General features: G+C 40.5%; 1 protein-coding gene across 3 annotated transcripts in view; it reads left to right on the top strand.

Annotated features, from left to right (window-relative positions):
• Nucleotides 1-25,694, top strand: part of TLN2 (talin 2) — a 391,556-nt gene that overhangs the window by 165,247 nt on the left and 200,615 nt on the right. For 2 of the 3 annotated variants that reach the window (XM_059714785.1, XM_059714784.1), the window contains exons 3-5: nucleotides 19,698-19,859; nucleotides 22,627-22,724; nucleotides 24,682-24,811. In XM_059714785.1, the coding sequence (XP_059570768.1) occupies nucleotides 19,724-19,859; nucleotides 22,627-22,724; nucleotides 24,682-24,811 (364 nt within the window). In that variant the 5' untranslated portion in view covers nucleotides 19,698-19,723. The remainder of the gene's footprint in view (nucleotides 1-19,697; nucleotides 19,860-22,626; nucleotides 22,725-24,681; nucleotides 24,812-25,694) is intronic. The other variant, XM_059714786.1, reaches the window with a different exon arrangement.

Genomic DNA, 25,694 nt, shown 5'->3' with positions numbered 1-25,694 from the left:
GTCTTTTTATCATTTTACCCTTAGGTGAGTAGTCAGTTTGTTCCACAGGGCAGCATTCCGTTTACCATCATCATAACTACCACTGAGGCTATTGTCACCTTAGTCAACCTATCCTGTTCTAGTTTATGAACCAGACAAAAATAATCTGTTACTGCAAACTAGTTAAATATGTCAGTGCTTGCTATATTTCTTTGTAGAAATTGCCTAACTGGTAGTGAATCAGTATAGTCCAGGAACCCTGGATTTTGAAGTCTGGAAGTATTGAGGGCTCAATAAGGGATCCAGTAGTTAAATAATTCAAAACTTAATGTGCTTTCAAGACTTGTACTGGGAGTGTCTCCTTGGAGCCATGTGCTTTCAAGACTTGTACTTGTATGATGTTTTGCTAAATACTCTTCTGTCCTTACTCATGCCTAAGGCCCGTACAATGAGGTCTGCATAAAAGGAATAATTAAGTGTCATTGTGGTGAATCAGTAAGATTACAGTCTCCTTCTAAATTGTTTTTTTCTAAAGGACCAGTTCATATTAGTTTTCTAACACTGCAGACACAATATGTGTATTTCACATATTACACCTCAGATATTTTCAAAATTTACTTTTATGCCAAAAGAGTGTAAAAAGATGCGCATAGCTCTGTTTTCCCTTCCCCGATGCCCACGTCATGGTTCATAATAAAAATCCAAAAATGATGTATTTACTTAGAACAAATTCCATTAAAAAGCCATGGGCAGGGGGGTGCCACAGGCCTCCTCTCCTCCTCCCTCCAGCCCATCCTGGGGCTGGACTCACTTCACCGCCACCCGCATGAGCCAGAGCCACTGCAGCCATGGCACTTCAGCCTGAGTAGGGCGGGGGAGCTGGGGGCCCCTCCAGCAGGGCAGGGGACTGCGGGTTGGGAGTGAGAGGCACCAGCATAGCCCAGAGGGGTAGGGGACTGTGGCTTGGGGGTGAAGGTACCGGCAAGGCCAGGGGGCCGTGGGTAGGGAGTGAGGGTCATCGGCAAGGCCAGGGGGTTTTGGCTAGGGAGTGAGGGGCACCAGCAGGGCTAGGGGGCTGTGACTGGGGAGTGAGGGGTCAGGGCTGTGAATCAGGACTGGCTGTCGATGTTTACAAATGGGTTATGGTACAAATAAGGTTGAAAGCCACTGGTCTGAGCCAACCCCCTGCTCAAAGCAGGAACATCCCAAACTATATTATCCCAAACGAGGTTTTGTCTACCTGTGTCTTAAAAACCTCCAAGGACAGAGATTCCACAACCTCTCTGGGTAACCTGTTCCAGTATTTTACTACCCTCCTAGTGGAAGTTTTTCTTAATATCTTACCAAACTTCCCTTGCTGCAACTTGAGACCATTTCTCCTTGTTCTGTCAGCTGCCACTTCTGAGAACGGTCAAGCTGCCTAAAGTGTGTCATCAGGCTGACTGACTGTAGAAGTACTTGGGGCTTCATGAGTTGTCTTGCACAGTGCAACACAGCTGGCCCCTAGATGCCTGCCTGGCCTAATTCTAAATGACAGTGCTGATCAAGATGATCAGTATGACCTCTCTTCTGTGATTTCAGTAGCTAAGTGGATTTGATTTTATATCCACTGAAAATAATAATTGAACTTTTGTGATGCATAAAGAAGGGTATCAACACAACTTGAGAGCAGGACTGCCCAGCTGGTATCCCATGGGCCCTGTGCAGCCTGTGAGGGGTTAATTTGCAGCCCCTGGGCTTCCACTCAGCTGCCACCCTTCACTGGCTGCAACAACAGCCAGGGTCTCTAAGGCTCCCGCATCTCACTGCCCTCCTCCAGATTCCACTTCTTGTTCCTGTCCTAGTGGGTAGGGCAGTGCAGCATGATGCAGCCTGCAGGTCTGGGCAAGCCCATGGCCTGGGACACCCGTTTTGTATAATGCAGTAGGGGAGCCAACAGCTGGGCAGCTGAGGGTGAGGCCAGGGTATTCAAGTGCAAGAGCAACAGAGGAGTGCCCACATGGTGTGCGGTCCAGGGGGTCTGTGGCTTCTGATGGCAAAGGAGCTGTGTACATGGGGGCCCAAGGGTCCTGACCCCCTGAGGAAGAGGACTGGCAGCTGAAATGTGTGAAACTTTCCACATGTTCATCATTTTAGCCCCTCCCCCTCCTCAGCAAAAATAAAAGTTGGCACCTGTGGCTGCTGGTGCATCCCACTGGATCTGCAGCACGTGCTTAGAAGTTAGACAGCCCTACTTTAGAGGAATCCTGAACATGGCATGGGTTGACCTGATATCCCCTGTGGGGAACAGAACAGAAACATGTAAGAATCCTTGAAATTAAATGGCTGGAATCCAAGCCCATTAGATCACAGTTTGGATATGACATTGAACAACTGAATTGACAGTGTACACAGTTTTCCTTCTGTCAGATTGCTGTCTGGGGTGGCTACCCCAGTGTGGATGTCAAGAAATGGCAGCATTGTTGAAAACCTTGAACACATCCATTGAATTAAATCAATAAATGCAGGAGTTAAAGTGAATATGTGCTGAAAAGCTGTCTCTCTAAATACTAAAGCGGTAAAAAATTCTTATTGAAAAGATTGCAGTGTTCCAGCAGTGGATAGTACCATGACTGTATAGAACTCTTCCATGCTAGATTGACATTTTAACTCTCACATAGTAGTAAAACCTGTTGCAAGTTGTCAGTGTTTTAATACACTAATCTGATTTTTCCAAAGTAGCAGTTTCTTTTCACAGAAAGGATGGTGTTTGTGTCTCTCATACTTTTTTGTCCTACTTAACTTATTTATCCTTTCTTAAAGCATCTAAAATTGGAAAATAGATTCCTGAAATATGATTACATTGCAGTATTCTGCCCTGAAAGTTGCATTATTTGTTCTAGTAATACCTTAGCATTTCAAGCAGACTTCTGTTTTTCAGGGGAAAAATAAGCTTCCCCTTACTACTTACGCATCGTGTAATTAAATGGTTACATGATAATTATATTCATGAATATCCAATTAAAGATGCTTTTAAAAGGACTCATCTGCATTTTGAGAAAATTGGGTTAGAGATGCTTCACAAAAAGACATCCAGTTGTATTTCTTGAATCATGTGACTTGCATTTTTTCTGTGCTTTCAATTTGTTTTATGATAACTGTAAATACTATGGCAAGAAAGAGTATGTGACCAGAAGGAACCTTAATGGATCACAGAGTCTGTTTTCAGCTATTGCAAGTGCCACGTCCTAGAATTCTGCCCACCCTACATCTGTGCAAATATACCTTCCAACCCTGTGGACTCTCTGAATTTATCAAGCTCTTTTAAAACCACAGGCAAGGCAGATTGGCACCTTTTAGACTAACTAAATCAGAGATGCACATGCTTTTTTGTAAGCATTAATTTACTTTGGCAGAAGCCAATATGCTGATGAAGCAAGCTACGGCTTACAAAAGCTTATGCATCTCTGATTTAGTTAATCTAAAAGGTGCAAAAATACCCTGCCTTCTGCCTTACTTCAGACTAACACAGTTAACCATTTCCCTCTGTTTTAAAATCACAATAGACAATTTGCCCCTAGTACTCTTGCAATCCCTGCAAATCCAGAGATGTTGTAGAAGATGCTCCATCAGGCAAGTTATCTAGACTGACTTCCTTTATCTTCAGGATAGCAGCAGCTGAATTGCAAATAAACCACTTGTCTTATAAACAACTCTAAGCCTTAACTGAAGTCCATTGCTGTGGCCTCTCGCACAATTCTGCTGGGGGATATTTTTTCACCAAATTTCTTAGTTAGCAAAATGAAGGCTGCTCTGAGAAAACTACAATAGGTGAATTGACAGTAATGTGTTTAATTGCTCAAAGATAAAGGTAGCAGCAACAGGTTTCAGTGTAGCGGTGACATGATATTTCCAGTCCAAAACTGGATTTTCAGTGTGTTACTTTTAGTTTCAAATTGGTTTGGTCTGAGACTTCCAATTTAGTTTACCAAATAAATACACTGAATTATTTCATTTATTCAGTTTCTTGAGTATTTGGAAGCCAGCTTTGCTTAACATATCTTATAAAATACAGGCACACAATGTAGGTAGGAAGTTTTCTTGAGCTTTGTTCCATACTCCAATCACAGAATATAAACAAACTGGTCAGGTTTTGAAGCAGTGGCAAGACTAAGACGTGAAATTATTGAGGTCATGTCTTCTTTCTATACTCAGTGTTGTTACCAGATTTGCCCATTACTTTGGGGTGTGCTTCTTTATTAGGGATACGATTGTAGGGTCTTTGTAGTTCTATCAATGTGCTGCTTGTGTTACTTGCGTTTCTGTACGGAGCTGTATATCTCCCTTCTGCAAGTCCTCACCCCCAATGGAGTTATCTTGCAGGACTCAGTTTCAACTGGGCTGGGTTCCTCCAGTCACCAAATCAGTCATACACACAAACACACACAGATTCACATGACACGCCTGACCCAGCCGGGTTGATCAGCATGGATAGGCTGATACCCTCATATGCCAGAAATCAGTTCATTAAGGTAACAATAAAATGCAGTCAGACACAAGCACACAGGTGAACAGAATACCTCTGAATCAGGCTGGGTGTCCAGCTGATACCCTCATGGGCCAGCATTCATTTCATAAGGGCATGTCTGAGCCAAACTGGGTCAGTCAGCCTATACAAGCTGATCCCCTTATGTGTTTCAAACTCAGCACATCCCAATCTTTAGCCTCTTGATGAGTGGACCCCATAGTATTTCTGGGCTTCACAGGGATCTTTGGCTTAGGTAAAAGAAGCGTTGCTGCAGAGCACGTGAGGAAGGAGAAGTAGAGAAGGAAAAATGTACCCAGTTACTACCAGTTTGACTATAAAAGTTATTTATTGCTAAGTACATGAAATATATAATGGTACTAGTAGTAATAGACATGCAAAGGAAAACAAACACAAGCAATTACAATACTACCCTGGTTTCACTAAGTATTTGGGGAAACAGCTCAAGCTTAACTAATACAGTTCAGGTTCAGAAATCTATGCCTAGAGAGAAAAGAGAGAGCAAGAGCTGGGATCTCACCAATCCAAGGCACTCGGGTTCCAGTGCTGACAGGTAAAGTTCTTAGCACAATCCTTGAAGGGAGACGATCTGTTTCTTCCAGCTTCTTGGGAACAACAGCGGATGGTGTCAGAGAGATTTCTTCTCTTGAAGCATACCTTTGCTGCTTTTTTACAGATTTTTATACCCTCAGTTCAGCTTCTTCAAAGCATTCTTTTAATAGTGTAAATCATTGTCTTTTCTATTGACAAGGGGTTATCTGGTTTGGAACATCTCAAGAAACTGATTAACAACCAGGAAAAACACAAGTTTTTAAGGAGTAACCAGACACTTAGGAGCCAACTTGAAATTCTTATGGATAGCAGATATACTGGATGGGATACCTCATTGTTTCTTCAGAAACAATAGATAGCTTGCAGAGTCAGGGTTTGTATTTTTACCTGTTGTGAAAAAGCCTCAGCTTAGCATGACTTTTCCAGATCTCACTGTAGTCTTTTAACAGTCTTAAGGGAATTATTGGAGTGTTCATAAACTTTTGTGGGGAGGACTTCCACCAGTCATCCTGGGAAAAGTATGACAGCATTTGTGGTCCGGGCTCCAATGGGCTGGACGCTGTGATGAACCCTTTACCATTGTTCAAATGTTGCTCAGACCCCCTCTGACTTGGTGTCTTGCCTCAGCATTCCTAACCCGGCAACCGAGTTTTAGTCAGTCAAGTTTAACTAGGCCTCCCATAGTGGGACCGGGGAATGCACGGCCCGAGATGCCTATTAAATTTTACTTCTGCTTAACTCTGGTTAGATGTGGGGGGGGGGGGGGGGGGGGGGAGGTGTCCTTTGTAAATCCAGATTACAATTGGTCTGATAAATGCTGAGCTGGGTGTGTGTAAATGTGTGTTGATTAGCATTTGGAGCACAGATTCCCCATCATGCAGTGCTCCCCTGCTTTTCTGATCCCAGAATTCACTGCAGTCTTTGCTTCAGGCTTTTTGTTCTCCATCTCCCATTTAAATGAGTTGTCATCTGGTTCCATCTCGGATGCAAATGAGACCAGGGCAGTTGCTCCCTTATCTGGAGGGCTTTAGGTGCATCTCCCACTGCATCTTCATTGTCTTTCATAATCAGTTCTTGTTTGGGGGGGGGGGGAATTCTTTGCGAGTCAGACAGGCCTGTGCCAGGGTTCCCCAAGAACACAGAGCTGAGAGGTAATAGTGTAAGGTTTTGTGTGTATATAAAGGCAGTCAGGAAAATTAAATCCACACCTTAATTCACTTTAAAGTGATTTTGTTCAATTGCATTAAACCCTGCTATGGATGTCTTTATTTGGAATTAAAGTGCCCTGGATTCCCTTCTGTCTAGTTGACAACAAGCTAATTTTCATTAATTTTCCTGAACACCTCCATAGATGGAAGGAAACCTTAATACAACATGTTGCTTTTACAGTATGTTGAATTGAATGTCTTGCAGCTGCCAAAAAGTGTCATGGGCCTTTTATATAATTGGACAAGCTATTTTTGAAAGATGTGCTAGAAAAGCGGTGTTAACATTCACCATTGTAGAAGGTAGCTTGGGAATCCCCAATGCCATGACCTGCTAATTGTGTGAAACTGGGTTATGCCCTTAGTTGCTGCTCTTCTGTGTAAAGGAGGACTGAATACCTTTGCTAAAATGAAAACTTTCAGGCGGTGTTGATTTTTTTTTTTAACCCTAAACTGTTAGTACTATATGGTAAACAACAAGTGAAAACTTGTTACATTTAGAGGAAAGTGGTGTTGGTTTTTTTCTCCCATTTAAAAAAAGCCCACATTTTTCTTTGTTTGAGCACCAGTTATGTCTGGGTGACCAGCTTCTTTGTTTAATCTTCTAACAGCTACATCCCTTTCCATGTGGAAGGCAAAGTGACATTCTAGAATAGAGACTTCCAAGGATCTTTGCTAATTTGTTTCAGTAGTTAATTGTTCTCACTGTTAAATTCATCTTCCTTCTATCCTGAATTAGTCTAGGTACAACATTCAGATGCTGGCTCTTCTTATGCCCATGCTTTTGGGCCTGAAGAGCCCTCCTCCCTTATTTTTATTCTTTATGTAAATATTTGTTGGTTGTGATTGTAGCAGTCTCTTAACTTACTCTTTCATGCACTCAAAGCTTTCATTTTATAAAGTAAGTTGTGGCTCTTCTTTCCAATTTTTTAACATGCTCTTTGAGCTGTGGACCCAAGAACAGAATTTAGTCTTCCAATAGCAATTTAACCAGTACTAAGTACAGAGGTCATGTAACCTCTCTACTGCTGTTAACTTATTCAGTCAAAATAACTCAGATTAAGTATTTGAGGGAGATGGATAAGAAATTTGGGGAAAAGTTAATCCTATATCGCTCCCCTAAAAACAAAAAAACAAACTATCCCTTGAAAATTGCTCAACAGTTAGTAAGAGTCAAAATATTACTGAGCAGTCAGTCTTTAAGTGCAGCTCTGGCAGAGCCCAGCCAGCTGTGTTTTGCTCTACTAGCAAGAAGGAAGAATGAGAGTCTCTTTGAGTTCAAATGAACTTTGTTTGGATATGTATGAACTCTGGAGAAAACAGATCTATGGATTTGAGACGTTGGAGAACTATTCTTTGGAGGACCATGTATGCAGAACCAAGGCAAAATAGCAGCATGAAGTGTGGTGTCACGTAAGATTTTTTCACTGAAGACACACCCAATCAAGGTATTATAATCCATTGCTTTACAATTATGTGTGCATTGTTTATTTTTTAATAGTTTGTAATAGATTTACAATTGGCAGGCTATTGGCATAATTGCATTGGCAATTACCAAATAATGCAATGCATATCTTTCCTATACAGTAAGAAAGTATGTTCCTATCCAGATCCATAACCTCGGGAGTGCAAAATGTAGCTTACGCTGAGAAGTTTTCTATTCCTCTGCCTACGGAAAGGTTGCGAGGCACCAGTCTAGAAACAATTTTTTGACATGATGGAAGCAGAATCAGGCATTCACATCCTGCGAACAGTAACAAATCCCTGGTGTTCTATTTTGCTGGTGCCCTATATTAATAATTAAGGGGAGTAGTAAGAAGAATGGAGACCTCTTGACCCATTGGATCTTGTTACCAAGTTAACCCAGTATAAAAAATATTTAGGTTTTGACCATACTAGCACACTACACAGACTTCTAGACTGTGGCAGTCTCATGACCTAGATTTGTGTTTGCTCAAGCCTAAATGAACCAGTTAAGAAGTGTCTCCAGGGAGACAGACCTCTGCTAAATTATAGCAGAACTTTATATTTAAACATAATATTGGTAGCTGCAAGCATACTTTGCCGGATGTTTTGAGTCCTCATTTGACAGAGCACTAATTACTACAAACATAATTATGTTATGGATTTTCAGTAACATCAGACTTTGCATTCATTTTAAATCGTTCGTTGACAAGAATGTAATATGTCAGGCAAGACAGTGTTTATAGCTTCATAACATGAAGCAAAGGCATTTTCTAATTTACCTGTGTTAACTTAGTGTTTGAAATCCTAACAATAAAAACAGAAGAATTCCAACATAAAGCATTCAGATGAAACCTGATGTGACAGACCTCTAAAACAGAAGGGAAGTTTAGTGGGGTAACCGCAACTTTGGTGTAACAGAAAGGAATTCTAATCAAGTACGGTGGGTCCTGTCTTCATTCTGATACATTTTTGTCATTTTTTTTAGTTAAAAACATGGTTTTCTGGGGAGAGAAATCTTTTAGAATTTGCATCTCAAATTAATTTGCCTGGACACAACTAGGCAAGATAGTCAATTGTGACTTAAATTAAATATCTATTGGCTGTGACACTAACCACTATGGTTAGGTCCAAATTGAAACAGCAAGCCCAGTAGAAACACAGGCAGAATTTATTTATGCAACAGCAGATTTAGGGATGTGTTAAGTCTAGCCACACTTAAAATCTAAAGGAATGTCTGCCTGCTTGGCTATTTAAAAGAAGCTCACCAACAAATTCAAAAGATACTATATTGGGATGGCTGCCCCCAGTTACCCCTGAGGATAGCTTGGCAGGGCACCTGATTAACTATACACATGTTCATGATGGCACTTGGTATATTAATGTAAATTTGAAATGATATGTTGATACAGATGGTGACTCTGTAAACATAAAGCGAGGAAAATGTATGAGACTAACTACTTTTTTCTGTGGATGTATAAAGAAGGGGGAGAAAATGTAGTCTCTCTTTTTTATTAAGGACTGAGATGGTGGAGGACTCCACAGTGAAGTTGTGGCCTATAGATATTACCAAAATCCAAATGCTAAAAGGCACGTAAGTCCACATGCAGTTATGCTTCCGCTGATATACACTGCTGTACAGAGGGTGGAATAATACCACTCTTGGATATTTCTACCAAATTCAGAGTTCCTTCCAGTTGTTTGACCTCTTTCAACTTGGAGGAAGCCAAGTAATGTGGAAAAAGAAAGGATTATTTAAAGCAATACAGGGCCTACCTGTTTGTCACTGCTGCAGCCCATAAGAATTGGGAAAAATACCAGTATATGATATGATGAAAGAAGTGCAGTAAAATCTGAAGGAATGAGTGCATTTTTCAGCAGCTGCAACTTTTAGTTTTTAGACAGTTCTGGAACTGCTTTATATCCACATGTTTTGGATTGATGCCAAGAGGACGAGCAATTTTTCCTGAATCCTCAGTAGAAATAGAGAATAGTTTTGCTTTGACATTTGTCTTCCTTTGTGTTACTCTAGGGTTACTTCTCAAGGAGATTTAAGTGAATATGTTTTGGTTTTGTATTTATTTCATTTGTGCCTTGCCTGGTAGTTACCTTTATGCTTTTGGGTTTAGTATGCATCATATAAGTAAATCCATAGATAAGTTTTTTTAAAAACTTCTTAGATTTCAGTGAACATAGAGTGCTGCTCTCTATAAATATTTATACTCTTTGCCAAAGAGAGTGGTTTTTTGCATTTGACATTCAGACTTGTTCCCTGAAATACCTACCTTAAAAGAGATGAAAAGATACTTGTCTCTGTAAATATTTTTTCCTGAAGAATCTCAAGCTAAGCCTTTTTAATGAAGAAAAACGATAAAAGGAAAGGACTTGAAGCCTTTCCTTGTATGCACATTTTAGAAGTAAAAATGTTTGAGAAAAGGTTGTAAAGCAGCATTTGGCAACTTTTGCAGGCTGCCAGCTGCAGTGACCCTGCTTGGATTGGAAGTGGGTGGGTAGGTAGGAGCTAGGACCCAGCCACTGTCACCACCAATTCTCCCTGCCATGACACAGGGGAAGCACCTGCCACTGCTTCTGCCTGCTGAGCCATGCAGGGAGTGCCTCCTGCCACCACTTCTCCTTGCCACAGCATGGGAGAAGCCCCCAATGCCAAAGCCCCACATCCACAGACTGGATCCCATGGCTCCACTGATCATAGGTTGCTGACCTTTGGTTTAATGGATTTTTAAGTGAATATATACTACTTAACACAGGCCCTTTGAAATATAGTGGTAAGTGTTTTGGTTGTTGATGCAGTAAGTTCAGCTTTTCTCAGGGGCTTGCCAAAAGTAAATGTAAATTATCTGAAGTAGAGGTGCACAGCCCCTAGCCATTGGGCCAGGTCTAGCTCCCAGCATCCTGTCATTTGACCCTTGGGGTTCCCTGTGGTTCTGGAGGGAGCCCTGTAGGCTGCAGCTCTATGCATTAAATTGGCTATGCTGGGTGGTGTGGAGTCCCTGGAGTTGGATCCCAGCCAGGCAGGGGCAACACAGAGCCCCTGGAGCTGGATCCCACTGTGGGGCAGGGTCGGTATGGGTTCCTGTCTGGCCTGTAGACTGACCCTGCACCATTCATCTGGCCTGTGGGGCCAAAACCATGAGCACCACTGATCTAAAGGTACGAGGAATATATACATCAATCTAAAGGCCCTTTACTCCTGAATGGAAGCCTCCCACATGGGTTTAATATGATAAAATTATGCATATTAACTTCTCACTTGCACTGCCCCCTGCTCAGCAATTCTGTCCCTGCAACATCCAGATCAATTCTGTTACTCCAGCCCCTGCCTTGGTATTTCCCCCAGTTCCTTTATCTCCCCAGCCTCCTGCCTACCACCAGTTTGACCAACTGAGCCCCAAGTCTCTATCTCTGCTCTTTGTGCAGGTTTTTGTTCTTTCCAAGGCTTGTTGTATTAGCTGAGAGGTCTCCTTTTCCCCTTCTTGTCTCAAGTGTTTCAGGAAGAAAGAGAGGCCCTTTACCTGGACTCTCTTGAGCATATATGAACAACCTTTTACAGAAGCAGGACTTAGGCTGCCCTGGTCTCCCTGCTTTACCTGTGGCAGGGTAAGATGTTATGTCTTGTGTTGTGTCAGGGTTGACAGTAGTTTTATTAAGAGGTTAGATTATGGACTTGTATAGGATGGTTTAGATAGTGATGATCCTGCCTCAACCAGGGGGCTGGACTAGATGACCTCTGGAGGTCCCTTCCAGGCCTTCTTCTCTATGATCCTATGATTCTATACCTTATTGCTCCCAAGAGGTGAAGGGAATGGAAAGGGAGGGCATGGGGGAAACCAAAGCTATTCTAAACTACCAAGCTCTTTTTTTCTCCTTCTCTTTCATCTCTGCTGAAAATAGTGCTGGGTTACTGAGGGAAATGTGGGGGAGTTTGATTGCTCTTTTTCAAGGGGTGAGCAGGTGGAGCAGATGGCCAGCGGTTTTGTCTAGGAAGGGGCCAACATTTGCTAGAGGGTTGAAGTTTCCTGTGCCATTGCAAAACTGGGTCTACAAGTAGCAAATTCTTATTGTTCTTCTAATTTTCATAGTTTTTCATTAATGCCCAAGTTTTTATACATGTTTTCTTTGCCAGGAAATACCTTCACCACTGTCAAAATTGATATTCGATAGAGGCAGACAAGGTTCTTTGGGTAAATCTGATATTTATATTTGATAGAGTGTATTGGGTTCTCACCTGGAACCACTTTCTCTGAAGTGGTTGCAACACAATTGGCTTGTTTGAAATGACTGTTATATTACTATTAAAGACTGGAAATATGAAATAAATCAGTGTTTGGGGTAAGAGCCACTCTCACATGGCAGTTGGAGATATAGAAGTGCCTTGATCTGAGAGAAATAGAAATCCTGATGAATAATAACACTTCAACCCCCTATATTGGCTTACCACTTTGATGTTATTAAAAAGGTGAAATGGGACCACCAAATCAAAATGTTGGCTTCTTGAATACTGCTAGAATGCATTGCAGTTGGGCAGATAAAACATCTCAGAACATACACTCACTTGACCAGGTTTCTGTATAGTCTTGGGGCAGCCCCACATGACTTCAGTTCTTCTGTAATAGAAGAGTGCTTATTAAAAATGAGAGTTAAAGGCATATGAAGAATGATAGGTACGAAACGGCTTATGCTATCATGGTTGCCCTTTAAAGCAGCAGCACCGATTTAGCCTTTTAATCTGTATGTTGCACCATATATTACATCAGCAAACATGTTTTAGTGGTTCTCGACCAGTCACTGTGAGACCCTTTCAAAGGTGATGTGGTGCTAGCACTGCTGAAAGTCACTGCCAAAGTCAGCTGAAACTGCCCCATGCATCTCTCTTTCCAGGAGGGGCATGAGGAACCGGACCAGGAAGTAGCTGCAGCAGGATTAGGTTAATGTAGTCAGGAGTGCCTGCTCCTGCCATACCTGCGTCAGTCATGGAAACAGCAGCATGCAGGGCTTTTTCACGTGGCTGCAGCAGCACAGTAGCCTGGGGATGAAGTAAGTAAACTGAGACTTAGAACAGTGGTTGTCAACCAGGGTGCCACCAAATTCGGAAAAGTTATGGAGGGGTTTCTTGAGTCTAAAAAGGTTGAGAACCACTGGCGCAGGTAATATAACTGCCAGGCAAATAAGCCTGATAGCTATCGGAAAATGAGGACTTTGTCCCCGTATTTCTATAGGCCATCCATTTACAAGTACAAGCTTTATTTTAGGTAGGTTTGTGTAGCAATTGTAGGCAAACCCTCCTTGTACCTGTTCAATCTATGTGAATTTAGTAACAAGATATAGCCCACTAAAACCTGACACATTTAAGATCTTGGGAGCTGCTGCTAACTATGTATATGTGACTATTGGTTGGAGCATTTGCAATTTGCCCTGCTGGACAGTTTGTATTTTGTAGGAAACATGTGATGTGTTATAGAAACAGAGCTCCTCATTTGGCTCATAGGCATGGATGACATCATCTTACAGTACTGGTTGTTAGTAAACTTCAGAGTACATATAATACAGACTGATACAGTACAGGACAGGAGCCTTCCGCAAACCTAATCTGTTCCCCAGATGGGCTAGGGTTGAGGATGACATCATTAATATACTCTTTGAAGATGATTTTACTATCATGTTTATACGTTCATAGATTCATAGACATTATGGTTCGAAGGGACCTCGGGAGATCCAGCCCTTTGCCCCAAGGGCAGGAAGTCAGCTGGGGGAGGGTGTTTAAAACATGGATGTCTTCAGTGCCTTATGGATTTATATATGTTTGCTACCAGTTTCTCCTTTACATTAATGTAAAAGGAGCATTTTAAAACTTTTCCCCAAAAAGCTGAAGAAACAATACTGTAGTAACCTCAGACTGGAGCTGCCGTGTCTAAGTCACCATCTACACCACAAAAGGCTTGTACTGGACTGATGCGGCAAAGGATACTCTGAGCCATAGGGGACGAACCTTCTCAGTGGCAGGACTCCAGCTGGGGAATGTTATGACTCAACAGAGGGGATGATACTGAATCACCCCTGTGCCCATTCAGGACTGCAAACAAGATCCAGCTCTGCGTTAAGCTGTAAAACCATACTGGCACCTGTTGGTTGAACTGTGAGTTAGACATGACAACTCATGTAGTTCCTAAAAAGTTTAAATTAATATCCTGACTTTACTGTGCTATGTTCTGCACAAAGGGTTTGCCCTGATGAGCTTGCAGTTAGGAAAGAGGTGTTTAAGCATTGTTGAAACATATTTCATGTCTTGCCCAGTCCTTCACTGCTGACTGTTATATGAGGTGTAATGGAATAATGTTCTGGTAGTCTGATTCTAATGTAGTCAAAACAACATTTCTATTTTGAGCAGAGGTTTTTTTAGTATGAATGAAGGGAGCAGTTCATGATGAGCAATTACATTGCATATTAAAGCAACGTAAAGAGTGCGTCCCTTGCCACATGTTTCTCATTTAAAGAGCACGTGGAAATTTCCCAAGAGATTCCTAAAATGAAGGTGTTATGTATCACAGCATGTGCTTAAAAAAAAAGAAAGGACTGAAGAGGTTTGTATGTGCTCTAGACTTTCTCCAGCTGTATAATTATCTAGGTCTCTTGCATATAGAGAAACTTTATTTAGAGTGATATAGACCAAATGATGTCCCTTTGCTCCTGGTTTCTACAGATTTTGTTTACAGCCTTGATTTGAAGCCCCTCTTTAACTGCAGGCTGTGCGTTACCAGAACATGTGCCAAGTTCACAAAGAGCTTTGACTATAGTGCAGTGGTGCTTAACATACAACAGACCACCCATGGGCCAGGTCTAGCCTGTAGAGCTGTGTCATCCCCACAGGTCTGGAGATTTGGTGGCAAGAGAGCGTAGCCATTTCTCCTTCCCCCTTCCCCACCCCCAGATTGTTGGATTGGGCCCCACCCCAGCACACCATCCCTGTGCCACTCGTTCGGGACCAGATGGTTTAGGCACCATTTATGTAGTGAATGACTGTGAATAACTCATCATCAAGTAAACAAAGTACAGAGGGGACAAGCTTAGCTTAGCATCACTCTTCTTGCCTTATAATGAAATATTATGTAGTTTATATGAGAGAAAGGGACCAGTTTGTTGTTGTTGTTTTCAGGTGCCTGCTAAGACTTGGTTTACTGTGATAGGAATATATTTTTCTGATGTAGATGGGGGCTGAGGTAGCATTTTACTGATACATTTTATTAAATCTTTCACACCCTCCTGCTGTTTCCTGAACTGCGTTTACACTTGAGTCCCTTTTTAAAGATCTGATCTCATCTTGGACTGAAGTTTGTATTTGAATAAGTTTCATATGGAGTCAGAAAAGCTGACTCTGTAAAGTTAAGGCTAGCTTGTTGTACATTCAGTATCTTAACTCCTCCAGGCAAATCTCTTTTTTGGCCTTTTTGATTCTTCAGATTGAAGAAAGAACTGATTTTGCTTGCTCTGGCTCTCCCTCTTGTGTAGCAAAAAATCTTTCCCAGTTTGCATTCAAGAACTTCCATCTGCAGCTCCTCAGCTGGAAGTTCTTGAATGCCAATTGACTTAGTCATTGTCCCTCTTACTATGAGTGTCCAGTAACTCAGGAAAGATTTTTCTGTGTTTGTGCAGTTTTCATACCGTAATGTCACATTGACGTTAACCATGGGATTCATCTTAACTTTTGTAGAATTAAACTGAAAGGCAAAAATTAAAAAGTAAGTGGTTTATGCTAATGTGACTTTCAAGTAGAATCCAGTGGAGACAGGCTTGGTGGTGAGATACCATGTTCACTGAATCCAAGACAACATTTGAATTTTAATAGAACCTCCCAGTAATTAGATTCAGTACATGGAAAATTATATATTTTTTAATAGTTTGTAAGTTTGTTAGACTTTTTCATATATAGAATCTAATCATTGGGTCATCTTAAATTTGTTCTCTCCCCTACCACTGTGTCACAGAAAGCAGTGTCGGGCGGGGGGGATTCCTTGCCCCCAGCCCTTGGTGACTGTGCCAACCCTCTCCCTACCCTTGCCCTATGGGCCACCTCTGTTTTTGGCCCTGGCCTGGGGCACAGAGCACATGGTGGCTCTGGCCAAACAGCAACAGCAGCAGAAGCTTGCCTTGAGCCCTGGGTCAGGGCTGGAGCCAGCAGCTCATCATTCGCTCTGCCCCTCACATGCCCCTTGCCTCCCACCGCACCCTGTGATCTCCCCTTTGCTCTTCACTCCACGCCTCGTGGTATTCCCTCTGTTCTCCGCTCCTTTTCCCCGCTCGCAACCCCTGCGAGTGTGTACTGTGCGATATGGCCGGGGTTGAGTCACGCTCAAATTCAGGGTGAGGTTTCTTTTTCTCCATGTTGAATGAGGTGAAACAAGTTCATCTTGGATTTGAGTAAAAATGGTATTTGTGGAGTATCAGCAGGTTTTGGATACATGTAGTTTATGGCCTTTTGTTCTCACTTGTCTTATACTTCTTATCAGCAAAAAGTTGATCTCTTCATTAGACAGTATTAGACCTTTCAAACGGATGCAACTTTTGACTTGCTGAAAAATGGATAGCTGTTTCTGTTGAGGTACACTATAATGCACTTGTGAAAGCTAGACTGTCAGTGTTTAACTCTAGAAGAATGTAGGAGAGTTGTTAGGGATCTGCCTTCTGTTATTGCTTCTTTAAATATAAGGTAGTAGGGGAGATGGAGAGCTTTTCTACACATCAGTTTAGGGTAGCTACTCAGTGAGGCTATTAAGTGCACTCATCTTTTTTTTTTCTTTTTTCTGAATGACATTTCTCTTTGTCTACAGTCATTCACACTGAAAATATCTGGATGTTGTTTGTATGGGGAAAACTTAAGGTTCCTAGAAAAAGATCAGTATCCATTTACCTTTTTATTATGTAAGTCAATCAATTCAAGTCATAAAATGTCTGACATCGGCGGTCTGTTAGTCTCACCTTTGGGCAAGATATAAAGAGAGAAGAGGGAAGAAAAATCTGTTTCGGGAACCTGTCGATTCCCTCCTGTCATTTTAGATCACTTATTTTTTTTAATAAGGAAATAATATAGGAGAGAGTGAGAGTTCAGGGAGTCTTCTTATAATGGCATTGTCCTGGTACATTGTGCAGAAGTATTGTAGAAATAGAAGTACAAGTGATTTATTCTGCCAGGCCTGTGACTGACAGGTGGATTGCAGCAATTCAGAAAGGCCAGTGAGATAGCAATCACATCTGAATAACTAGGTCTGGCTGCTGTCAGAGATGGGCTGACTTCCCTCCTGCTGGTGACTGTTCCAATTGTTGTTTTTCTCCAAGTGCTCAAAAAGCCAACGTGATTTCCGGTGGAACCAACCCAGACTGTGAAAAATCGGTCACATAGTCTTCTGTTCTATGTTGTTACTCTGCAAGGTCTGGCTGTTGCTATTGTTCAAGAGACAATTGCCATGTTGAAAGGCCCAACCGGTACGGTAATAAACTAGATCCTAACATGGAGCCATATTGTGAAAGCATTAGAGGTGGTGTTTTTATTGATGGGGGACAGAAGGTAAGCTAAGGCCGTACTGAGACCTTATGCTGGATTTGTTAAGCTCCAGCTATCTACAATCTATTTGAAAATAGTAGATAGAGAATGAATAAACGTGAGATCTAAGTACTGTAATTGGAGACCTCTGCATAATGAGTAAGAGACACGGAAAGTCCAGCAAAATCTGGATGCAGTTTACTGAAATGTGGATTAATGAGGTTTTACTGGAATTGCTGTTAATGACATATTGTCTATGTCTACATGGATACTTGTGGGTCAGTTGGGAAATTCTTAACTGGTCTAGTGATAGTTTTACTCATTAAATTGCCCTACTGCTGATGGTAAAATAAGGATCTTCCTCTGTGATGCCTTTTAAAAGGTAAAAGTACAAGGAATGTACATTCTTCTTTCAGGTCCTCTAGTAATGAATTTATACAGGTAACATTTAGACCCATGACTAGGGACCTACTTAATTCACAGTTTCATGGATTTTGCAGAAACCATGAAATCTGGGATTGTATGCAAAATCAACAACAAAAAAACTTAATAGAAATAAAATGGGCAACCAATAATTAAGATGGTGGCGACCCCTTCCTCCCACCTGGGCCTCTCCACCAATCAGTGCTGAGGGGTGGGATCTCTCCACCAGTCAGCATTTTGGGGGTAGAGCTGCTGTGAAATGATTGCAGAATGCGAACCTTATGCTGCCATCAGCCTGCGGAATTTCATAAGTACCCCTATGATTCAGGTAGAACCTGCACATGACCAGAGTCATTCATAAAGGGTTGTTTGGTTTCGGGTTTGGTTTTGGTTTTTGTTGACATAGTTTGCCTGCTTCTAATTCCTGGTTGTCTAATGCCTATTATTAACCTCTCTAGTTTGGTTTTATAGCTCATGAGTACTACTGAATATCAAAAATTATTCTTAAAAAGAAGCCTGCAAAATGATGGTTACATCTAGGCTGAAAAGGCTGTACAGAACTGTAGCTAGTAATCAGACAGCAAGGTGGTTAGCTGTAGTAGTCTGAAGTCAAGCAGAAGGTAGTCTCTTTGGTCCCTGCCCTAGCAGACTGTGAAGCATAAACTTTCATACTCTGCAGCCTAATCTCAGAAGCTGTGAGTTTAGAGACTAAGCCAGTTAGTCAATAAGGTGCCACCCTGTTCTTCCTTTTGCCTGGTAATCAGACAATCAAGAACAAAAAAACTCTGTCTTCAGTTACCAGATTGCTTTCTGTATAAATGTGTACCATACTGCCTAACATATAAGTTGAGTGTTTTTCTCCTGGGAAGAGAGAGAAAAAAATTAAGGGATGCTTTAGACATGAGGGAATGGTGCTTCGATGCCCTGTAATTACACCGCATTGGAGCAGACCTGATTAATCAAGTCTCCATATCTCGTGTAGTCAACGTCCCTGTGCTTGAAAATGGCACTGCAGGCACTTTAACTAAAGCTCTTTGAAGAAGCTTAAGTTGCAGTGCCCCCACCACTATTTCGAAGTGCGGGATGCTGAATTCATGAGACTCGGTGGGCACTTTGATTAGAGGCTCGTGGAGCTGCTCTAATTAAAGTCTGCCCCCTCCCATCCCTGAAGTATGTATAAAAACACCCATGGAGTCTTACACACCACAGCTATATAGCAAAAAAAAAATTAAATGGCTGTAATAAAAGTAGAGAACATTCAATCAGATTTATGTTGATAACTTTTTTCCCACAATTTTATCCTTTTCTTGTGTAGGTATATGTTATACACAGATATGTCTCATGTGGAAGGCACACTGTAGTCAAGAACATCTATTTAATTCACAAGTCCTGCAGCCTGTGTTATGTAGAAGTTAGACTAGGTGATCACAATTATCCCTTCTAGACTTCAAATGTATTAAAATAATCAAATGGCATAGAGTTAGTTGTGTATGGTTTTGAAAAACAGGAGGGAAATGTTGGTGTTCTTTTTATTTGACTGTGCATTCTTGTTAAAGGTTGGACTTCAACTTGTAATTTGAATTTACAGTGTTGAGTTTATTGTATTGATGAGCTAGCTGATCAGTGTATTGAAAATCATGCCGTTACTATTCAGTTGTGGTAGGGTATTCATTGTTGGCTTGATGCCCTGGCAAGAGATTTTGTTTTTTAGTGCAATATTTTGACATACTTCAGACAGTACGTTAGATCTTTAAAACTGTGTACATGACTTCCTTAAAGTTACTTTAAATTGTGCCAACAAAAATAGCTATTTTGACAAGTTACTAGCTGTGCTGTGCTAATAAAGCTTTCTATAGAATTGTTATTTGATCATTTCTTTAATTGCATGCATTTTTATTTAAAGATTATTTTTAAAGTACTGAAAAATGGAGGGGTGAAAAAACTAAATATAAAATTCAGAGCTCTGATTTCCTTACTGTATTATCGGGTATTTTAGTAGGAACCTGCAAGTGACCTAACATCATGGTGGCCCTATCTCTGAAGATCTGTGTCCGCCAGTGCAATGTGGTGAAGACGATGCAGTTTGAACCATCCACAGCGGTGTATGATGCATGTAGAGTTATCCGTGAACGAGTACCTGAGGCTCAAACAGGGCAAGGTTAGTTCATCATTTTCCCCCTGGTTTGGGCAAATTAAAAAATGAGTTGCATTTTGGCTTTGGATTCCTGTATTAAGTTCCCTTCCCTCCCCTTCTCCCCTTATCTTCCCTTGATTATTCTTAATTTAAAAAAAAATTGTTTTTAAAACCTGTGCCTTTATGGTCTAAGGCAGTTGAAAAGCACATCTGAAATGGATTGATAGCTGAAGTTAGTCAAACTTCTTTGCTTCCCTTCTGAATGAAAAATGGCTTTTTACAGTTATTTTTTAATTAAACTTCCCAAATCCAGACGTTTCAGTTTTTTTGATAAAAAGTATCAGTTTCCTCAAACTTTTCAACCACCTTGTGTTCACAGAACTGCTTTTCTCCTGTCATGTTTGCACAACTCCACCTACTATATCCTCAACCGTGTTTGTAATAGTGGGAAAATCCAGGCAGCACAACATGTCAGGAAGTGGAGAGTGCCTGGAATATAAACACAATAGTTTTAGTAACAAATGGGACAGCTCTCACAGAACTGAGAATATTAGGCCAGAGACTACACTAATGTTAGGGGGCCTGTCCACAGGGGAAAAAAAACTGGTTATAGAAAACACCAGGTTAGGCCTGCCATGGGCAAAACAAATATAGGGTGTGTAGCTTAATAAACATGTCAAGCTGACTCAAACCACATTGAGTGAGCCCTTATTATTAACTGGTTACAAACTGAGTTACAAACTGAGCTATGCAGTAGACATCTGCTAAAGTTCATCATAGCCCTCTAACTTTGTGCTACCTATACCTCCAGGATATATGTCTTTAGAACAAGAAACCTATTGATTATACATAGCTATCCATATAGTTTTGTATTTTTATCTTCCTGGAGCTGTTAATAAAGTACTGTATTGCTGTCTCTAAATTTTTTTAACAAGCTGACGTGTAAAGATACTGTTAAAAAAAAAAAAAAAAAAAAAAAAAATTCCCCTTGTAACAAGGTGTTTTTGGTGGCCTGATTGAGGGCCTCTTTTCTGAATGTAAGAAAACAAAGGCATTTAATTTGAACAATCCAGGTGCTGTGTGCGCTTAATTTCTGCTGAAGTCAATGGAAATTGAGCACAATATACCTTTTCAAGGTCAGAACCTTTGCACAAGAGAAAAGGAGCACGTCTTTATAACTGGTATACTCAGTTTTTTCTTCTGTGTATATGATTGTTAAAACATAAAATTGCTTTGCCTATGAATGGCGTAGCTAAATTAAAATAGAATTACTGTATCTTACTTCCCTCCTCCCCATTTTGGGTTGTTCAAGCCAATAGACATGTTAATTCGGAAAAATGAATATCAAGTAAAAAGACGGGCATAGGATCAGGTTGTCTTTGCTCCAGAATTCCACAAACAAAGCACCCTGTTTTTTCTACAGTATAGACATATCGGGTATGTACCGGTCACATATTGTAGTCATAGAATCATGATGGTCAATCATGAAAATTTAGAACTGTTTTACATATATAATTTCAAGAATGATTTTTGCATCGTTAACTGCTGAATGTATTGATCATAATCATTTCTATGTGTACAAGTTGTCTTTTCAGTGATTAGTTTCCTAAAGTAAATGTATGCAAAGAAGTGCTGCTGTGTTTTATGTTCAAGGGCTTTAAGAAGGGTTCTTCTGTTAAAAGATCCATATTTTTAAGCTAAATAATTACTTTTGTGGAAAGTTTATGACTTCATGAATAGTGTATTTGAGTCAGTACAGTTACAGATTTGTCCATTAAAAGATAGATGCAATCAGTATTATTCTTTGGAAGCTTGCTCAGAGCTATTTTGAAAAGAACACTTTCCCTGTAAGCCATGGTTATTTTTATACTCAATTATGGATTATAGTATCTTACACAGTTACATATACATATGGCACTGTGTTTATAATAAAATTTAATTTTAAACCCTGCCTAATAAATGTAAATCGTTGATAGAGATTTCACACTGAAAATTAAGGTGATAACTCTCTGGAATTGGAATTACTCGTGCATCCTAGTCTGTTTGCTTATATTAGTGTGCTGTTACAGCTTGTGATTCTTGTGTATGAAAGAAATATCTTTATCTGTTCTTCCTCTCCGATTAACAGGAAAAGAAGATTTTAAGTTGGTGCCTATAGTCTTTATTTTGCTAAATTTGAAATGGGTATTAACTTTCAAGGGCCTTCATTTTTGCATTCTGAAAATCAATGCAAGGTTTTATTACTGAATTCATTGGGTGTAGGATTTTGCCTTTTCAGTAAAAATAAAAAATAAAAATAGAAAAATTACTTTTATTTTTAGAAAGATATTCTTACCCGGACTTTAATTTATTTGCACTTGATTGAATTAGAATTTTAGTTTGTTATGAAATGCTAACGTGACTATCAAGTACACACCATGTTTTAAAGAGGCACTATTTAAAATAATACACTGATAGAGAAATAATTGTTAACCTTTAAATCTGAATTCTTCTGCATTTTTGGTTTGCCGTTTATTATTAAGGCCAGGCTTTGGTGGTGAGAAACACTTAATATTCACTTCATGAAACATCCATTTCAGCTCTGATTATAATTATCTATCTTTAAAACCCTGCTGTGTGATGCTAAGCTAAATATTTCTTTAACTGGGGTAATAATATTTGCAATAAATACTCCTTAACAGCAGAAGGTGAATTAACAGAAGGTTGACCTTGGAATCTGGTCATTATATTGAGTTCTTTTTCAACTTATATTTTACCAGGAAAATGATGTCCCTTCTGTTTCATTCCACAGCCTCTGACTATGGACTCTTCTTATCAGATGAAGATCCTCGCAAAGGTATATGGTTGGAAGCTGGAAGAACACTGGATTATTACATGCTGCGAAATGGGGTATGGCTGAGTTCTATCCTGGTTTTCCTCATCAGACTTTCAGAAAACCTTTTTAATTAACAAGTAATACAAATCATTTAGTCTTTGGAAAATAAACTAGTTTTCAGGCAAAAGCAATGCACTTTTTGGCCTTTTTAAGGGCTGGATGACTACCGTGCCAAACAGAATTAGCTGATAAACAGACCGAAAACCATGATTTTTTCTGTGTTGGCAAGTATCTGTTAGTATCCAAGCATGTACATTGGTATGATATCAAGACAGGGTTCTGCCTTTTGTTCTAGAGAAAGGATTATCCTTTCTCTGTCACACAAAAGTAGGAGACAGAAGTGAATTTACATTTAAAAGGACTTGCATTCCCCTACTGCCAGATGAAGGCTGGAAACAGCTCAGCAGTGATGAGGAGTGTCCCAGCATGGTTTCACCACATTACTTCTGTGTTTAGAGAGAAAAAAGGTAGGGAAGGCCATACTTGGCATCCTCAGGAGTACGATGAAAGCAACATGGACCTAGCTTTAGAGTCTCTTTATAATGCTCTTGTTCTTTTTACTTGGTGTAAAGGGAGTAGCAGGGTAAATAAGATCTCACTCATATTTGTAGCAAGCAAGCAGTTGTCCCACTACCATCTGCTTGAGAATGTGCCGCTGTATCTAGTGATGATTGTTAATTACATTAGTTGAAAGCCTCTGATAAAATGAGTTATAGAAAAGGTTGGCTTCTGATTTTTGTCAACTGTAATCTTCAAAGGTAACCTGCATTGAGATTTAGGTTCTCTTTTCGTACTTTCTTTGTGTAATGCCATATCTACTTCTATATCCATCCAAACCCATAAACTATATCCACAATGGAAAGATTTTCTTCAAAACTAGAAAGCCTAGTATGTTTGTTAAATGATGTTAGGCTCAACAGTTGCTTTGCAAGTTTCAGTCCAATGTATACTTGCTAAAATTTCCTGAAGGTGTTCAGTGAAATTATTAATGCAGCTTTTAGACCAGTGATTCAGTGCCTTGAGATCCTTTCAAGGGTGCCATGGCATGCCACACAATATTAGCACTGTTAGATATACAAACATGATTCACAAGATAAACCCTCAAATTTCAAATAGGAATCCATAGTGTTAAGAATGTTCTGAGCTATTGTGGGCTGAATTCTTCATAACAGAATTGCTCTATTTTTCTGTAGTCAAAAAGCAATGAAAACTAAGATTTAACATTTTATGAAGTGTGCCTTGAGTCTAAAAATGTTGAGAAACACTGATTTACACTAGCACAGTATTAACTGGCAATACTAGAATTTGCCCTTTGGGCAGGTGAAAAGCTTCAGAAGTTTGACCATACTGTTCTAACAAAAAATCAGATTTTTAATCATAGAAAATTAGGGTTGGAAAGGGACCTCAGGAGGTCATCTAGTCCAACCCCTTGCTCAAAGCAGGGCCATCCCCAACTAGATCATCCCAGCCAAAGCTTTGTCTAGCCAGATCTTAGAAACCTCCAAAGATTCCTCCGAAGATTTGGAACAGGCTTCGCCCAGAGGTAGTGCATTGACCCACCCTCGCGATCTTCAAAAAGTGTCTTAATGCCCATCTTGCTCAGGTCATCAGACCCCAGTGGTCTTTCCTACCCAAGTGCAGGGGGGCTGGACCTGATGATCTGCAACCCAAGTGCAGGGTCCCTTCCAGCCCCTAAAAACTATGAAAATTGTGAAAACTAGGGAGATTCTACCACCTCTCTGGATAACCTGTTCCAGTGTTTTACTACCCTCTTAGTGAGACAATTCTTTCTAATATCTAACCTAAATTTCCCTTGCTGAAACTTGAGATCATTGATCCTTGTTCTGTCAGACTGTTGCTTTGTTAATATAAGTGTAAAAATATATCTGCTCCCAGTTCCACCTACTTTAGGGGACTGCAGTGTTAGAATGGCTTCTGAAGCTATCTAATGCCATATGATTTCCTCTCTAGGATATTTTGGAATACAAGAAAAAGCAGAGACCTCAAAAAATACGGATGCTGGATGGGTCAGTGAAAACTGTTATGGTGGATGATTCTAAAACTGTTGGTGAATTACTTGTCACCATTTGCAGCAGGATAGGTGAGAGTTTTCGGATGTGAACGTGTTCTTCCATATTTTGCACCTTGGTTTTATGCACGTTGGGTACAGAAATTATCAACTTCTGCATTGTTTACACCCTTTGAGATTAATATTGTTTAGTTTTCATTAAATATATTCTGTAACGTAGTTAGAGCTACCACCCTATATGAGTCCATATGGATTTAAACCCTAAATTAATAGCTACACAGCAGTCAGAGGCACCAAATGATTTGAAACCTAGTGCTCTAAATAAGGAGTACTTAAGCAGGCCCTAGGGAGTATGCGTGGGCATGTAGGGATGGAGCACCGCTACACACTATCCTGCACATCCTGCACAGGCATGGGGGAAGCTCACCCCCCCCAACATGCACACACACTCCTAGTTACACAACACCCTTCTCCTCCCTCCCCCAGCTCAGCGGCTGGGGGTACATTGTTTCGTGTCTGGCCACCAGGGCATACAATGATTCAAAAAGTTTGAAAACCCCTACTCTAAATATTTTAAGTATTTGTTAGCACAGTCTTAGGTTGAGTTTACTTCTATGAAGCAAAGAATTAAACCAACTTCATACCTAGGCTTGGCAGAATTCAATATATTTTTTAAAATTTTGATGACTACAATCAATGCTTATTTTCAAGCTTTTATTTCAATTTTTCTCAATTGAAATTTTTAGAGTTGTGTGAAATTAGGGGTGGTTTTCAATTTTTATTGATGGGGGTATGCGTGTGTGCATGCGCGCGCGCGTGTGTGTGTGCATCCTCGTATAGACATGAATGCAAGTGTGAGCAACAGCCTCTGCAGGAGCTAGGAGCTGTGCCAGTGAGGGGGGCTTGGAGGGGGCAGGGTTAGTAGTGCCCGGGAGCCTCAGGCCACTGGCCCCTC

Source organism: Alligator mississippiensis, chromosome 11 (assembly GCF_030867095.1).
Source record: "Alligator mississippiensis isolate rAllMis1 chromosome 11, rAllMis1, whole genome shotgun sequence".
Lineage (NCBI taxonomy): Eukaryota > Metazoa > Chordata > Crocodylia > Alligatoridae > Alligator > Alligator mississippiensis.
This window is presented reverse-complemented; position numbering and strand designations above follow the sequence as displayed.